The following is an 18,148-nucleotide window of genomic DNA, read 5'->3' on the forward strand; positions in this document are numbered from 1 at the left end:
GGAAGAGGCCTTATCCCACGCAAAGAGAAATGACAGGGGCGGGGAAAAATTAAATAAAACAAAATTCACCAGACAGAGAAACGATACGGCTTAATCCGGAGAGAGAGAAAGGAAAGGAAAGCAGGAGGTGTAGAACATGTGTAAAGAGAATAGATTAAATGCGTCTGCCTAAACAAATCAACAACCAGAATAATCAGACTAGAGGAGGGAAGAAGTAAGAAGGAGAAAATGAAGGAAGAACATAAAGAGTTGTCTGTGAATTAAATCAGCCAAGGCAGCAGCGCTGGTCTGGACGAGGGACTGGCTGGCTGGTCAGCGTCAATCCGGCTCCCGGCTCCCGTAGATCCGCACTTAGCGGGCGCGGAGGGGCGTGGCTTGGTGTAGGTGGGTCCCGCCTCCACTGGGGGCCGGCTCTCTGTTCCCTGAGCCCCTACCTTGTTGGTGATGGCGAGGAAAAAGGTGAGGCCCCAGTCTCTCCTCCGCGGACCTGGTGTCCCAAACGGCTCTGTTCAAGCCGTTCTCACTGTGCTATGGGTGCGAACGAGGCGGTTTGTCCTGCTCCGCCGACTCCCGTGCCTCCCTGGTGCTCAGCTGGGTCTTAAACCCGGAAGTCTTAAAGGTTCCGGTCTTGCGCACCCCAGTTCAGGGGGGAGTGCCGCTCCGCATCGCGGATATATGGCCTCTGGCGGGCACGGGCAGTCTTTGTCCTTTGAACGGGTATATACCTTCTTGCCACGGCACTCCAGGGAGGGGGCTGCTTTCTCCCACTGTGGACTGTGCCTCTGAACTAGCTACCGGCCCTGGACTGGCTCCCCTCCTCCCGAGGTGCACAAACAGGGCAGCCAGCCCCAGTCTGTAGAAAGCGCCACAGTTCGAGATTGGATCTTTCTCCATCCTGGCCCATGGTTTTTCTCTTGTCCAGGTACAGCCCTACGCTTCCTCAGCCTCTCTTTCTCTTCTTTTGTCTCTCCGTAAAAGGGGATCCCTCCCCTCCATTTCTCTGCCACCCGTTTTATCTCTCCCGGTTCACAATCACGCACCCATGGCCCGCCGGGTTGTCCCTGTGGGTCCCTGAGGCATCTCTGTCACTTTGCTGCCCAGACTCTTAGAGTGCAGAGTCCTTTGGCCTCAACTCTGCTGTGTTTGAGAGACGAGGGCACTTCGGATCCCCCTACTTCTTGGCCATGTTGGATTCCAACTTTCTCAAATCTCTTTGAAGGAAGGTATTTCTAGTTATGGAGCCATGAAGAGATTGGGCATTGGAGACCAACCAAAGGCAGATAACAAATCGAGGAGCCTTTATTCTTGGAAAGCTGCTAGAACTTCAGGTAAGAATAGTAGGAATACGTCTTCTCCACCCCCCCCCCCCCCTCCGCAACTTAACTTGGCTGCCAAGAATAATAGTTTCATCAGCATGGGGGAGGAACACGAAAAGCAACAGCTTTGTTGCCAGAGGGGATGAACTCAATCTGGGTGTGTGTGTCCGGGGGGGGGGGTGGTGGTGAAAATATTTGGCTTTATTGTTTAAAAGGGGTGGACATGGCTGGGGACAAAAAAGGAAAGTGCAGCTTTGCAAGCCTGACCGTATGGTTCTGGTTGGGGTGAATGGTGAGTGGTGGACCAGCCAGAAATATAATGGGGAAATCCTGGAGATGAGAGACCCATGGAAAGGCTGAGATAATCTCACCATATGTTCTTGACTGATTAGAAAACTCTCCATGCTTGGAGGAGACCTGAGGGAGGCTGGTGAACATTGAAAGCTGAGCGAGACTTGAGAATTGGCTGTAACTTGAGATACATTTTGCCAGCAACATAGAAATTAATCGATAGAGGTGAAAGCTTTGTGGGACTGAGGCATTTGACCTCAAGCTCTGCCCAAATCACTGGCTTACCACTAAGCTATGCACATAAAAGAGAGATCTTTAGGAAAATAGTCTAAAAACAAAAACAAGAATTAAAAAACTGAGCAGAGACATCAGTGATTCCACACTTTAAGTACAAGGAAGTTACTAAAAAAATTATTTAAAAATAATGACCCCATAACCTTAAGAAAAATAAAACAGAATCAAGAAGTAATGTCTTCTCACTCTATTTATTAATGAAACAGTAAGAAAAGATACAATGCAGGAAAAACACCAACCATTCTTTCACGTCAGGCTGAAAGAAGCACAATGATTTTTTCTTTCATTCCCCAATTCCCATATTCCCACCCACGTCAGTAGAAAAAAAAAAAAGAATTGCTACAGTATTTATCTAGAAATGTTGATTTTTAAAACGAAATTGACTAGGCATATAAGAAAGAGGAAAATATAATCTACACTCAATTAAAAAAAAAGACAGTCAATAGAAGTTGCTCAGGGTGAGCCCAGATGTTGCTTTATAGACCAAGACTTCAAAGCAGCTATTGTAAATATGTTCAGAGAATTAGAGGGAATTATGGGGTGCCCAGGTGGCTCAGTCGGTTAAGCGTCAGACTTCAGCTCAGGTTATAATCTCGTGGTGTGTGAGTTCGAGCCTTGTGTCAGGCTCTGTGCTGACAGCTCAGAGCCTGGAGCCTGCTTCGGATTCTGTGTCACTCTCTCTCTCTGTCCCTCTGCCACTCATGCTGTCTCTCTCTGTCTCTCAAAAGTGAATAAACATTTAAAAATATATTAAAAAAAAAGAATTACAGGAAATTATGTTCAAATAATGAAAGCAAAATTTAATGACACTGACTTAACATACAAGAAATAGAAGTAGAGAACTAGAAAGTATAAGAAAAGAACCAAATGTAAATTCTAGAGTTGAAAAATGCAATACGGTAGTGTTTCCTTATCCATGGGGATTATGGTCTGAGAACCCCAGTGGGGGCCTGAAACCTTGGGTAGTACCAAACCCTAAATCCACTATATTTTTATCTATATAGACATACCTGTGGTAACATTTGCTTTATAAATTAGCACAGTAAGAAATTAACAGCCATAACTAATAACAAAATAGAACAATTATAACAATATATTGTAATAAAAGTTATGTCTCTCAAAATATCTTTTTTTTAAAGTTTATTTATTTGTTTTGAGAGAGAGAGAAGCAGAGAGTGAAGGAGAGAGAATTCCAACCAGGCTTTGCTGACAGTGTAGATGTGGGGCTCATTCCCATAAACCATGAGATCATGACCTGAGCTGAAATCAAGAGTTGGATGCTTGACTAAGTCACCCACGTGCCCCTCAAAAGATATTATTGCACTGCATTCTTGTGATAAAGTGAGATGATCAAATGCCTGCATGATGAGATGAAGTGAGGTCAATGACCTAGGCATTGTCACATAGTGTTGGGCTACTATTGAGCGTGTGACAATACATCAGAAAAAGAATCATCTGCTTGTCCACTAGGGTTGACTGTGTGTAATTGAAACCATGGCAAGGAAACTGTGGATGATGGGGGACTACTTAACTGAAATAAAAATTTACTACATAGGCCCAGTAACATATTTGAGATGGCAGAAATAAAAATGAGACTTACAGAAAGATCGATAGAAATACTCCAATCAGAAAAATGAAGAGAAAAAAGATGGAAGAAAAAGGAAACTTTTGAATCACGTAAAGTATGTAACATACATGTAATGGCAGTCAATGAAGGAGAGGCAAGACAGAGAGAGAAGGGTGTAGAAAAAAAATATTTGAAGAAGTAATGACCCAAAACTCCCCAGATTTGATGAAAAACTTTTACCTAGATATCTAAGATTCTCAGCGAATCCTATTAGAAACATAAAGAGAACCACAGTTAGACATATCCTCGGCCAACTACCAAAAGCCAAAAATAAAGGGCAATCTTAGAATCAGCAAGAGAAAAGTGACTTCCCACACACAGAGCATTAACAATACGGTAGTAAACAGCTAGCTTCTCATCAGAAACAACAGAGACCCAAAAGCAGTGAAATGACAAAGTGCTGAAGAAAAACAAACCTGCCGATGGCCAACAAAAATACTCCTCAAAAATGAAGGTAACACTAGGACATTCCCAGATAAACAAAAGGTGGCAGAATTCATTTCTAGCCATCTTTTACTGCAAGAAATGCTAAAGGGAGCCCACCAGAGAGGAAGGAACTGACATGAGATCGTAACTGAGATCCACAGGAAAGATGAAGGCCATAGGAAATATTAAGTATATGGGCATACGTAAAAGACCACATATGTATTTTTTCCTCTTTTCTCAGTTTCCTTAAAAAAACCCACACAGGAATGTTTAAAACAACAATGAACTAATTATAGCTCCATATTGTTGAATATATATTATATATGTAAAATATGCATTTGAAAAAATATATATTTGACAACATGCCACATAGGTGATAATAATAGCACAGAAGGAGGTAATGAAGCAACATCGGGGCAAATTTGCTTTACTTACCCAGAGGTAATTACAGCAGCCAGCTGCCACAAGGGTGGCGGTGGTGACCCTATTCCGGATGGAGTTCAGTTCATTTCATATCATTCATTTTATTTCATTTCAGTACGGAGGTTAATAACGACTTGGCTACTCATTTAAAGTAAACATTTACCAAGCCCATTGTTTACAAAATCAAATACAGAGACTGAAGTTTAAAAACCACAGATCTGCCCCATCCCTCCCACTCCGGCTTCTGCTTCCCAGAGAGCAATTTTAAACACTTTTCCCTGCTTTTCCAGGTGATTTCAACCATATTTCTAAATGAAATATTTATGTCACTCACTGTTCTTTACTTTTTCAGATTTAGACATTTCGCTCATTGACACCATACGTTCCCTTCTTCCTGTCTTCTCAATGTGATTCCATCATCCCCTTTGATTTCTGTATTGGTTAACTTCCACTTCTTTATTACTTGTTACATCAGAGCCGTGCCTCATTTTGTAGGAAGAAGATATTATAAGGAGCGGGAGTTATCCCTCTAGTCTCCTCTCCCTTTAATCTTTCAACTTCTTTGATCTGTATTTTTACTTTTACACGGTAGTGATTGGTGATCTTTACTTTCTGTTCTGCAGCTTTGGTTAAATCTTTCACGTTTGCTTACAGATGGATGCTACAAGTTGAAATTCAATATTCAGTGTTTATGTTACTTACTAGTGTATAATATTGGAGGTAATAGAGTTCCCTCCTTGAAACTTCTGAAAGGGGCCAGATAGTAACTATTTTAGACTCTGTGGGTCACAGGGCTTATGTTGCAACTACTCAGCTCTGCCTTTGTAGCATAAAAGAAGCTATAGACAAGAGGTAAATGAATGAGTCTGGCTGTGTTCCAGTAAAACTTCATTTTCAAAAGAAGCAGCAGGCAGGATTTGTCCCACGGGATGGAGTTTGTCAATCCTTGCTTTAGAACTTTGAAGACATGTTTTCATTGTATTTCTAATGATGCTCAACTGACCCTTGTTCCTTTGTATGTGGCTTCCTTTTTTCTTTTTTCCTTTTTTTCTAGCTGGGAATAGTTTCAATTCTTGCATGCTACAATTTCACAATAATATGTACAGGAGAGGGCATTTACTCATTATTATTTTTTGACTATTGTCTCTGTCTTTTTTTAATGGAAACTTTCTTGGTCTGATTATGGGCCACCTGGATTAATCCTCTTTTGTGTCTAATCTTTTCTGTCTTTTTGGGAAGGGGTGTTCTGTGTCTTATTTTTTGAAATATATTGAACTATGTCTCTTAGAACTTTTACTGATGCTTTGTGGCAGAAATTTAGAACAATTTTTTTTTTTTTTAATTTAGAGAGAGAGAGCGGAGAGAGGGGCAGAGGGGGAGAGAGAGAGAGAGAGAGAGAGAGAGAAAGAGAGAGAGAGAGAGAGAGAGAGAGAGAGAGAGAGAGAGAGAGAATCTCAGGCAGGCTCCATACTCAAAATGGAGCCCAACGTGGGACTTGGATCATGACCTCAGCTGAAATCAACAGTCAGATGCTCAACCAATTGAGCCACCCACGTGCCCTATCAGCAGTAACTTTTAAAAATACTTCTTTCTTCTCTAACCTTCTCCACCTCCTCCTTTTTTTGTGTCTGTGCTAGAGTAGATTTGCCATGAAGCTGATTTCCCCACACTCAGGTCCTGGAAGTTTCTGGGAATTATAGAGTGTTCTCAGTGGGAAGGTACAGCTAGATTACAATCAGGAAGAATTTCTGGGAAAGTGTTTAGGCTAAATAGGTTTCAGAAGAAAGGGATTGGAACCTCTAAGATTCTGTAACTTAAATTGTGGCATATTTTCCACATATAAATATTTATTTTTTGTACCTAATTTTACATTCTAATTTCGTACTTTTAAAAAGGCCCTAAATATTGATTAAGCTTTAGGGTTACACAAAATCTAGATTTTCATTTTAGTTTAATTTCTCTGAGAGTACAAATTAGCATTTTTCTAGATTCTTTTCTGTGCTCTGTTTTGTTTTGTTTTGAATTTTATGTTTCCTTGAGGTAATTTTGTGGTTAGTATACTATTGTTCCCCGCCCCCCCCCCCCCCCCCAAATGTCTGGTGATTCTTGGTTTTCCATTCTTATTTAAAAGTGAGAAAATAGACAAGCTGACTCTGGGGTCTGTGAACACGGATGGGACATGTCAGCTGGCACATTTTCCTTTAAGAAAGCTGGAAGGAGATCTCTGAAGTGCTAATTCCCAGCTGCCTTTGTTCTCCCAAAGAGTTCATTCAATTTTTTCTTTTTTAAGAATTCATTCAGTTTTTCAAGAGAAGAATTCCCCATGTTCTCTTCGTTAGGAAGAAACACCTGGCTGTTAGGGAAGGATTGACTGTTTCCTCTATAGCCTCTTGCTTTTGGGCCCATACTTCACTTCCGCCAGCAGACAGGTAGCTCCTTCTGCCGGTACAGCCTCTGTCTGTGTGCTTTACGCTGCACCTTCCTGTGTTCTACAGCATTAGTACCTATTCCTCCTCATGCGTTGTGTCTTCCAGGAATTTATTGAGATTTCTTGTTAACTGATAGTCACCCCCTGTTCTCCTAGCAGAGGGCCTTGGAAGAAAGAGATTAACGTGTACCCACTGCACCTTCAATCTGGAGTCTGTGGGCCTTTAATCTCACCAACCAACTCCTAGCCTCCTAGATGGCTCAGGTTTTGCTGCTTATGCTTTTAGGGGTTTTTCAGGGTTTCTACTGAGAACACATACAAAAACCCTACCAAACTCACTTTTTTGAGCAAAACTCTCATTTGTGGATATTTGATATCTTCTTTGGGAGGACATCTGGCTCTCAAGTTTCAGCATCCATCTTTTTTCTTTTTATATATATTTTTTAACGTTTATTTTTGAGAGACGGAGAGAGAGACAGAGCACAAGTGGGGGAGGGGCAGAGAGAGAGAGGGAGACAGAATCAGAAGCAGGCTCCAGGCTCTGAGCTGTCAGCACAGAGTCCAACGTGGGGCTCGAACTCACGGAGTGTGAGATCATGACCTGAGATGAAGTTGGACGCTTAACCGACTGAGCCACACAGGAGCCTCCAGCATCCATCTTAACTCCTTTATATCTTCGAGAAATTCCTCACGGTTTCTGTCCAAGCCTTCGTGGCTTTCCTGCATTGTCATATTTGTTCATTTTTTAATATTTTGTCATTTTAAAGGGATTTGCAGTGGGGAGAAAAGTAAATGTGTGTGCTAAGTCAACCGTCTTCATCTGGAAGCTGGAACCTTCAAATTTCTAAATGGTGTAATTAAATGGTCTTTTCTTTCTTAATAAAATCCTCATAGTCTATAAATCAGAAAGCTTTTAGAAAAAGCACTCTAAAAATATAATTATGCACACCCACTTATAGAAGCTTTTCATTAACTTCTCTTTAAATGTATTTGATCCTAAAGACATAATCTCAAACTTCTTATCACTTACATTCCATTTTTGACTTATTTTCTTCTCACAAGATATTCTTATCTGTCCCTTCCTCTTTTGGTTGGATATTTAACGCCTTGATACTGTATGATTTAAAATCTCCCCGTCTTTCTTTGAAATTGTACTGCGCTCTTAATTCTTATGTGACTCTTCTGCCAAATATTATTGGTATTTTAGATGAATGAGAATCTATTGAAAATTATAGGAAATACTGTGTGTTATGTTATTTAAACTGAAAGGAGAAGACAGTGTTTTTCTGAGTATTCTTAGATCTGTATATATCTATTAATTAATCCAATAAGAGGATTTTTGAATGCATACAACGCGCCAGGCATCTTTCAGGCTCTAAAAGTGACTGAGTGATCACTGACCAAGACAGAAAAATCTTTGACCTCATGATGTTTACTTTCTAGTGGGAAACAGATGGTAAACAGGATAACTAGGTGAGGATATGTGTATTAGGGTTCTCCAGAGAAACAGAACTAATAGGAGTATATATGTAAAGATTTATTATAAAGATTATGTGATTATGGAAGCTGGCAAGTCCCAAGATCTTCTAGATGAGTCAGCAAGCTGGAGACCCAAGAGATATGATAGTTTAGTTCCAATCTGGGTCCTAAGGCCTGAGAACCAGGAAAATCAAATGTCTAGTCTCAGTCCAGAAGCTGGCAGGCTCAAGACCCAGGAAGAGCCTAGGTTTCAGTTTGAGCTTGAAGGCAGGAAAAACCAATGTCCCAGCTCACAGGCAGTCAGGTAGGAGTTCCCTCTTTAGGGGAGGATCAGATTTTTATTCTGTTCAGACCTTCAACTGATTGGATGAAGGCATATCAGGGAAGATGATCTACTTTACTCAGTCTACCTATTAAAATGTTAATCTTGAAAATTAAAAAAGAAATTTAGAGATGAAACTGACCATGAGGCTTAGAACATATTCTACTCATTCAGTTGTAACATATGCTTGGGGAACCGACTATAACACCCTGGAGATGCACAATGGAAGACTACAACACAAAGCTGATAGTGGAAGTGGCCCTGGAATTATCTCTGTTCTAAGCATTGAAGTCAATAATGGGCTGTGACAAGTAGTGTCTCTCAACGTGAATGGAAACTATACTAGATTGGTTCTAGATCTAGATGCAGTCCACACTGCATCAGGCAAAGCCCTGGGGATTCCACTGCTGCCCCAAACGTGCCTCCTCCTCCTTCAAACTCCTTCTAACAGCAACTCAATCCAGAAGCCCAACTATGATAAGATCAGTAGATCCTGATCTCTGCCTCTGCAAGAAACCTCCAGAGGAAAGACCTTCTCATCTTTACAGTGCCCAAAACAGCCTGTCTGAAGTGCAATTCCTGGCTCCTTTTAGGGTAAAGTGTGTGATGACAATGGGTATCACTGAGATATTTCAGATTCAATGTCAAGTGTTCCTCTGCCAGATATACAAGAATTCCCCAATTACAAGGTTATTGACGTGTAGACACCCCTGTACTCAGCAGATCCAAATACCATCGATACAGACTATCACCCTGGAGGTTATGACATTGAAAGTGATTTTCTACCACCAGCAGAAGAATTTCCTGTGCCTGATGAGTTACCATCACTGCCTCTAGAATTCAGTGATCAGTTTCAATCAATGGACCCTCCTGGAGACATACTTTCTGCAGGTAGTTTGGGTTTTTCGTTGGGAAACTGGCAGGAGTTCAGCTTAAATCAGTTTATCTGCCCAGTTTCTAACCTGTCAATATGTCTGAACTTCCCCGAACAGGCACTGGTGAGAACAGTGCTTGTAGAGAACTACTCACAGCATCAAAGAAACTTTGAAGCCTCTTCTGTAGAAAACATACCCACGTCTGTGTGTGCTTTCACAGCTTCTTGCTCTGATGGGTCGGCATGCTGTTGGAGTTCGAGGTCATGATGAGTGACCACGAGAGAGGAGACAGTGGGCGCTTCGAAGAGGTGACAATTCCTCCACCAGATCTGCAACGATTTAGGGAAGTCTGAGGCTTAAAACTCCCCCAGTACCTGCACTTTAATGAAGTTACAGAGATTATGTAAATAATCTGCATTGTTCTGTTTTTTTTTTTAATGTTTTAAAATTTGTTTGAGAGAGAGAGAGAGAGTGTGAGTGAGTGGGGGAGAGAGAGGGAGACGCAGAATCCGAAGCAGGCTCCAGGCTCTGAGCTGTCAGCACAGAGCCTGACACAAGGCTTGAACTCACACACTGAGAGATTATAACCTGAGCTGAAGTCTGACGCTTAACTGACTGAGCCCCTTCTGCATTGTTCTTTGTAGCAGTGCTTAAGCACTTTTCTCAGTGAGCTAAAATGGGCCTGCCTACACTGATCCACATGCCTCTTGACATGTTAGCCATTTTCCGTGTCCTAACCCACTTTAACTGGGTGAGATTTATGTTGGCTATGCCATTTTCGAACATCTTTTTGTATTAATATTTGTGATGAAATAATGAAATAAAAATCAGTCCTACTATCTTGTTAGCATGATCATAGATTTATATAAAATTGATTATTTTAATTTTCCTGTCTTTTGGGGGGTAAATTTTATGTACAGATTTAACTTTTCATAGTTTCAACTGGACTTTCAAGATATTTTGTGCATTTGTTTTGGACTGAATTTTGGTGGTGTTAGTATCATTACCTAGCACCCTGATTTTTAAATATAATCAGGATTTCATTAAATCTTTTTTTCCACTAAAGTATGATTATTTCATTAACACATTTCTATACACTCATTCATTTCTAGCTGTACATATGATAAGGAAAGATCTGATATATCAACATGTCTTAAATGGATTGTTTAGAAGTGTAAACATTTTTCATTATTGGAAAGAGTAATTGTACCTTCTGTATATCTGTTAATAAACCAAAATCATCATGACAGACTTTTAATGGTATCTGTATATTTTGATGCAATGGTCTTGTAAAGGTTTTTATTGAAAATGACCATTAGCCAGTCTTTCTTACTGACAATAAATTATAAATAAAATAAAATAAAATAAAATAAAATAAAATAAAATAAAATAAAATAAAATAAAATGTTAATCTCATCCAGAAACACCCTCACAGACACATTCAGAATAATTTTGAACAAATATCTGGGTACCCCAAGGCCCTGTCAAGTTAACACATAAATTAACCATCACAATGAGGTATATTAGATAGAGTGTGTCTGTCACGTTAAGAACAGCAATGTATCTGCGGTGGAATGAACATGGGGCAAAGAAGGAGGAGATGAAACCAGAGAGGTAACGGGGGTGCCAGATATACTGGAGCTTGGTAGGCTCTTAAGAGTGGGAACCAATAAAAGGGATTTGAACAGAGAAGTTTTTTGTTATTGTTGTTTATTTGTCTGTTTTTAAGTAAGCAGTATGCCCAACATGGGGCTCGAACTCAAGACTTTGAGATCAAGGGTCGCACCCGAACAGGGATGTCTTGATCTGATTTAAATGTTGAGTCCTGCCGGCTGCAGTATTGAGAACTGACTGAAGAAAGCAATGGCAAAATCAGAAAGTTTATTTAGGATGCCTGTAGTGGGTTGAATGGTGCCCCTTTCCCCCAATAAGTCCATATCCTAATCCCCAGAACCTGTGAATGTTACATTATTTGGAAAATGGATCTTTGTAGACATAATTAAACAAAATATCTTGAGATGAGAGATAATTCTGGATTATCCAGGTGGCTCTGATATCCAGTGACAAGTGTACTTACAAGAGAAACACACAGGAGGATTTGAGATGGACAGAAGAGGAGGACAGAATGGAGGCAGAGAGGAAGTGACGTGGTCACAAATGAAAGAATATTGACAGCCTCCAGAAGCTGGATGAGGCAAGGAAGGATTCTCCTTTAGAACCTCCAGAGGGAGCGCAGCTCTACCCATACCTTGATTTTGGACTCCTGGTCTTCAGAGCTATGAGAGAATACATTTCTATTGTTTTAAGCCATCCACGTTGTGGTAATTTGTTGCAGCAGCTACAGGAAATGAATGCAAGGCCTTTGTGATAGTCTCGGTGCAAGAGGTCTCTCTGTTAACAGTTTTCCATGAGCTCTGGATCCTGATTGCCTAATGGCTGTCACCTAGATTAGCCAACATGCAAGTCAATCACAGCTTCAAAATAGAAAATATTATTTCTTCTTTTCTCAGATTCTGTTCCATGCCTTGAATTCCCTATATCAGTTGATGGGACCTCATTCTTCTTGGAGTTTTACTGTGACTAGTTTTATATATTACTCATTTCCAAATAAAGTTCAGCACCGTCTTTCGTTTTTCCCCCCATTGGACCTTGCCTATAGATCTCTAATAATATTTATTATATTTTATTACATTTTTGTCTCTTTCACTACACACTCTGGAGAGCAGGGACTGTGTTTTGTTTATTTATCTTATGGTCTTATCACCTGGCGTATGGCCTGGTTAGAGGATAGGCTTAAAATGATTTGATGATTTTCAGAATAAATGATCCATCTTCCTAGCCACACGAGCCAGGAGTCTTAGAGGTGCTCTTGGTTCTTAATGCCTCATTAACCCCCTATACTTAATTGGCCATTTACTGCAATTTACTTTACTTTCCAAGTATCTTTTGTATCGGCTTTCCATCCGACATCCTTGCTGTCGTCAACTTGTTTTTCATAATTGTTCACTGGTACCATGTCAATGTCTCTTGCTTCCTCCAGTGCTATCCTTCTATGGTCTCTTCACCACATGACCACGAGGCTGAGGTTTCAAACATGCACGTTTGATCATATAATTTCCTGTTAAAATGACTTTGATAACTTTCAAAGACCTTATCTGGCATACAAGATTTTTCATGTTCAAGCCATTTTCCTGTATGTCCTTAAAATACTTCTGTCCTGAACTGCTTGCTCTTCATGCATGTAAATTTGTATATCTGTAAATTGATCTGCAAATTGATAGACCCTCAGGGCAGGGAGATTTATGACCATGATTCCTGTCCTCACTGAATCCCTGTTGCATATTGGAGACAGTGATTTTAAATAGTATAACTGCTCCAATAAAATTGATTACAACAGTGATATAAATATTTGAAAATAATATGAAACCTACAGAGAGGGATGGACTTGTCAGACACAGCACAGACTTCCGATAAGATGAGTGGGAATTGAGTCAGGTCAAGAAGGAAAGGTAAGGTTTTAAATTTTTTTCCAGTTAGAACTACGTATGCAAAGAGAGAAGGTGTGTTGGTAGGGAAAATGGTTGCATAAGCCTGTGTGTATGAGTTGGGTAGAAATAAGACTGCAATTAATGGAAGGGATTAGATCAGGAATGATCTTATATACCAGGTTAAGGGGTCTGCATGTTATATTCAAGGCAGTGAAGAGTTATTGAAAGAAGTAAGTGTGTAAGTGGCATGATCATATTTGTGTTTTAGGGAAATAATTCGGTGAGGAATCTAATGAATGGATTGGAGTAGAGCAAAAATGGAGACAATGGAAGACCTTGGCAATGATCCACCTGGTAAATTATGAGAATCTGAATTCAGTCAGTAGCAGGGAGCCAGAGAAGAAGGTATGAATTTGAAAGGTACAAATAGTAGTAATTGATGCCTGACGATATAGGTCAGGGAGAAGGATGAGTCAAGCAAGATGATCCTTACGTTTCTAGTTTGGGAGAAGAGAAAAACAAGTATATGAAGAAGGTGTTGGAAAGAAGATGATCAGAGCGAACGGAGATGCTCATTGGACATCCAAGGGGAGATGTGCATGCACAATTAGAAACGATGGTTTGGAACACAAAACATTCATTTTGGTTTCAGAGGTATATATTTTGGAGTTATTGGCATATAGGCATTAGTTGATGCCATGGAGATTATACAATGGCAATTAGGAAAAGTACTTGTGTAAGTGGAGGAGTTAAGAGGAGAAGTTTGTTTGAAAGTCTGAGAACCTCAGTATTTAAGAGATGATTGAAGAGGAGAAAGTAGAGGGACAAGAAAGGAGAAAAACCAGGAAAGAGTCTTAAAGCCAACTGAGGAGGACGGAATGACACAGGGAGATGATGTCCAGAGTTAGGTGTGGCAGGGACGTCCAGTAACATAAAAATTTAAAATTTTTCTTTCACTCTGGCAGCAAGAAGTTCTTTCATGATGTTAGTGTAGCAGTATCGGGAAAGAGTGAGGCTAGAAACTGGCTTGCAGCCGTGGTTTGAAGATCAGATAAGTGTTTACAACTTGGGGACATAAGATTGGAGACAACTTTTTCAAATGGGAAGTAGTTTGGCATTAGAGAGAAGGATGTAGAGTTGTGGTCAAGGAGCAAGACTTTTCAAACAGGGAAAGTAGGAAGAATATTTATATGCTGAAGGAAAAGAGCTGGAAAGAGAGAGCTAGAGATATAGTCAAGAAGGGATAATTAATTTAGTGATGTCCCTAAAGACATGGAGGAAGAATTAAATACAGAGCTCAGGGGAAAATACTTAACCAGAATTTTCCAGGGAAAATAATAACTAAGGAATAGCGAGGTAACAACTTAAAAGGCCTGGATGTGAACACTAGAGCTAGTTGAAATGAAGGTTCATCTAACTTACTTTATTAGAATCTGAGAAAAAAAAAGTCAACATTTTCTCCTGAAAGTGGAAATATAGGATGCAATACTATTAAACTAGTGGCAAATATTTAAATATAAAATGTAAGATATTATTAATAACAACTGACAAATAATGGCGGTAGGGCTGGGGATTAAACATGTTCTAAATGAAATAAGGCAGCTGGAAAGATTTTGACTAACTCCCACTCGGTCTTACAGTCTCCACTTAGATGTTGCTTCCTCCATAAAGTGTAGTCAAGATGGGTCTCTTCTATGTGCATCGGTAGCATCTTTTGCTTTCCCTTAATTGTCTTAAAATGCTCAGCTGTAAACACCTTTTCATTCACTTATATTTCAACTAGATTTTAAGCTGCGTACAGACAAGGACTAGGTTTATCTTTTTTGGCATTTGATTTTCAAATTTATTTATTTGTTTATTTAAATTTTATTTTTTATTTTTAAAAATTTACATCCAAATTAGTTAGCATATAGTGAAACAATGATTTCAGGAGTAGATTCCTTAGTGCCCCTTACCCATTTAGGCCATCCCCCCTCCCACAACCCCTCCAGCTACCCTTAGTTTGTTCCCCATATTTAGGAGTCTCTTCTGTTTTGTCTTCCTCCCTGTTTTTATATTATTTTTGCTTCCCTTCCCTTATGTTCATCTGTTTGTCTCTTAAAGTCCTCATATAAATGAAGTCATATGATTTTTGTCTTTCTCTGACTAATTTGGCTTAGCATAATATCCTCCAGTTCCATCCACGTAGTTGCAAATGGCAAGATTTCATTCTTTTATATATACAATGGAGTATTACTTGGCAATCAGAAAGGTTGATTTTCAAATTTTATCACAGTGGTTGCACAGAGTAAGGGCTCAAAATGTATTTATTCATTGAATATATGAGTTTCATTTTTGATTCTGAAGTTTAGATTTGTAGATTAAAAATTATTTAAAACAGGGGCAACCTGGATAGCTGATCCAACTTTGGCTCAGGTCATGAACTCCTGGTTCATGAGTTTGAGCCCCGTGTAGGGCTCTGTGCTGACAGCTCAGAGCCTGGAGCCTGCTTCAGATTCTGTCTGTCTGTCTGTCTGTCTCTCTGCCCCTTCCCCATTCACACTCTTTCTCTCTCTCAAAAATAAATACACATTAAAAATTATTTAACATAAACATAACTATAGAATTTTTACAAATAGGACATATTTTCCTATATATTAAGACTAGCATAGATAGCTGACTCATGTGGTAAGAAATGATTAAAAGCAGCATTAAAAAAGAGAATATGACATATATACATTCTAACAATATTTATAAATAAGTTGAACTCCTCTATTAAAAGAACAAGTTCATGTAGGATTTTAAAAAGTCAACCAGTTAATGGTGAAAAAAGATACCATTCAAGAAAAATCACCTAAAAAGTTAAAAGTTAAAGAATAAGCACAGGTCAATGCAAACAAAAAGAAAACTGACATCCAAAGCAAAATTCATATTGATAAAAAGTAAAATTCACATTTTGTCATCACTTTTTCATCTATCTCTATCCCTTTATGTTTGTGTCTGTTTAGTTAATGAGTTATTACTGTTGTGTTTTAAAGCATATTCTAGGTTATCTTACTTTTTCACTAATAATCCTTAAATAATGTAGATATTAGGAATTATTGTATCCTATAAACAGAGAATATATTCTTAAGACATTAAAGCATGACCACACATCAGAACATATAAAGCTCCGTATGTTACTTTAAAAAGCAGAAATTTGCAGGACACAACCCTTGAACATAAGTAGGAAAACAGAAATATAAACAATATAATTTTGACTTAAAGACTCAATCACTTGGAAATTAAAAAAAAATTATCCCTAGTAGCTTCCAGGTCTGGAGGAAAACAAAATTGCAATTACAAAATATTGAGACTAGTGTGACAGTCAGAATAGTAAGAGTGTGCTTGAGAATTTTAAATATGTTATTTATTGAAGAAGAAAAATAGAGATTAAAGAGGCTAAGCATTAATATAAGAAGCTAAGAAAGGGCAGTATAAGGAGTCTAAGAACATCAGTAGGATGGAACAAAATAGATTAAAGCAGAAAGTTAGGAAATAAAAAAATTCTAGATATTCTTTCAAAACAGTTCATTTAGAGGCTTAATTACTAGACAAATCGGAACCAAAGAAAACGATAACAGCAACAGAAGAGAGATATACATTATGAATGAAAATGGTAATCACCACTAATATGAAATTTCATTGTTATAGGGATAATAATTTTTCCCAAATCATTCGTAAATATCATGCATTTCAGTTAAAGTTGTAAAACTTTTTCAATGGCAGATTTGATAAAATGATACTAAAGTCATCTGTAAAACTAATGTTTTCTAAAGTGAAGAAACAAGTAAAATGGACAATGTTTGGTTAAACATGTAAAAATTATTTTAAAAAGTGGGAAAATGATAAACACAAAATTGAGGATAGTGGTTATGTCCAGGTATGTGTGTGGGGGGAAGAGACACAGGAGAATAGAATGGGAAGAATATGGGAAATGGAAGTTACTGTTAATGTTCCTTACCTTGGCCTGGGTGATGCATTTTTTTTTTAAAGTAGGCTCTACACTCAACTTGGGGCTCAAACTCACAACCCTTAGATCAAGAGTCACATGCTCTACAGACTGAGCCAGCCAGGCGCCCTATGGGTGATGGATTAATGGGTATCCATCTCATTATTAAACAATCACTGAATAAATGTTAAATAAATAAAACAGTAAAATCGGTCTGTTTCAAGAACTAAGATTGACCAAGAATTATGATTAATCCAATTTCATGCACCCAAAACTCACTGTGAAAACTTAATAAGAGAATAGCTAAAGAAAACTTGAAATAGAATAATTGTGTGTATGGTGGGGCAGGGGGCATTAAGAACTAGGACTTAAACTTCTTGGTATTAAAATATACTGCATTTTATATTATTATATTTTTATATAATATATACTATATATATAATATCAAATATATAATATATTTTTATTAAAATATACTGTAAAGCTACCATAATAAAAATAGTGTGTTTCTGGTCCAGGAATTACACAATCTGATGAAACACATTTGAAGTCCAGAAATAGATGTGTGTGTGTGTGTGTGTGTGTGTGTGTGTATGTGTATTAATTATGATATATGATGTATTGAAGAGAATTTAGCATAGTGATCCTGGCTCATCTACTTCTCCATAGATATTTTTATTATCTTCATTATGTTGGTATTTTAAGTCAAATGTAAGCAAGAATAAACATTTAAACATTATTTTGAGATGATCATTACAAAGAAAAAGATTAAATTCCATCCCTTGCTTCCCTAATAACTAAAATAAATTCCAGTTGGATTAACCTTAAATAGAAAAGAGAAACATAGAGATTTTGGAAAACAATATGAACAAATATTTATATAATCAAAAAGAATGTGAAAATCTTTCTGGGTGTAACGTCAAAGAGATAAAAAGGCTTTTGAGTCTTACTTCTTCCATTAAACAGTATCTCAGAGTGTGCCTTCCCTCCCTCCCTTAGGATTTTGTGGATAGTTGCCTTCAGGAAGTCTTGGCCAGCCTGATTTCTGTGTCCTTTTCTAAGAAATTTGCTTTTTCTGGGTAGATATATGAATAATATTTGATTTTTCCTGACATTCCATCAATTAAAAAGGATAGTTATGAGGAAGCTATAGTTTGCAACAGACATACCTGAAACACACACTCTTGTGCTTGGCATATTGAAGTCATT

At 38.5% G+C, this 18,148-nt stretch overlaps 1 protein-coding gene across 7 annotated transcripts in view; it reads left to right on the forward strand.

Moving 5' to 3' along the window:
- The first annotated feature begins 380 nt into the window (after window positions 1-380).
- Window positions 381-18,148, forward strand: part of LOC102970369 (protocadherin Fat 1-like) — a 50,226-nt gene continuing 32,458 nt past the window's right edge. For 2 of the 7 annotated variants that reach the window (XR_006207687.1, XM_042956798.1), the window contains exons 1-2: window positions 381-459; window positions 1,220-1,328. Coding sequence is in view for 4 of the 7 variants with exons in the window: in XM_042956798.1 (XP_042812732.1) it covers window positions 445-459; window positions 1,220-1,328 (124 nt within the window). In the remaining 3 variants the exon portion in view is untranslated. Of the gene's footprint in view, window positions 460-660; window positions 923-1,219; window positions 1,329-9,326; window positions 9,498-9,701; window positions 9,901-13,237; window positions 13,353-18,148 lie in introns of those variants that run through there. The other 5 variants (XM_042956795.1, XM_042956796.1, XM_042956797.1 and 2 more) reach the window with 5 other exon arrangements.

This window comes from Panthera tigris, chromosome C2 (genome assembly GCF_018350195.1).
Source record: "Panthera tigris isolate Pti1 chromosome C2, P.tigris_Pti1_mat1.1, whole genome shotgun sequence".
In the NCBI taxonomy this organism is placed as follows: Eukaryota; Metazoa; Chordata; class Mammalia; order Carnivora; family Felidae; genus Panthera; species Panthera tigris.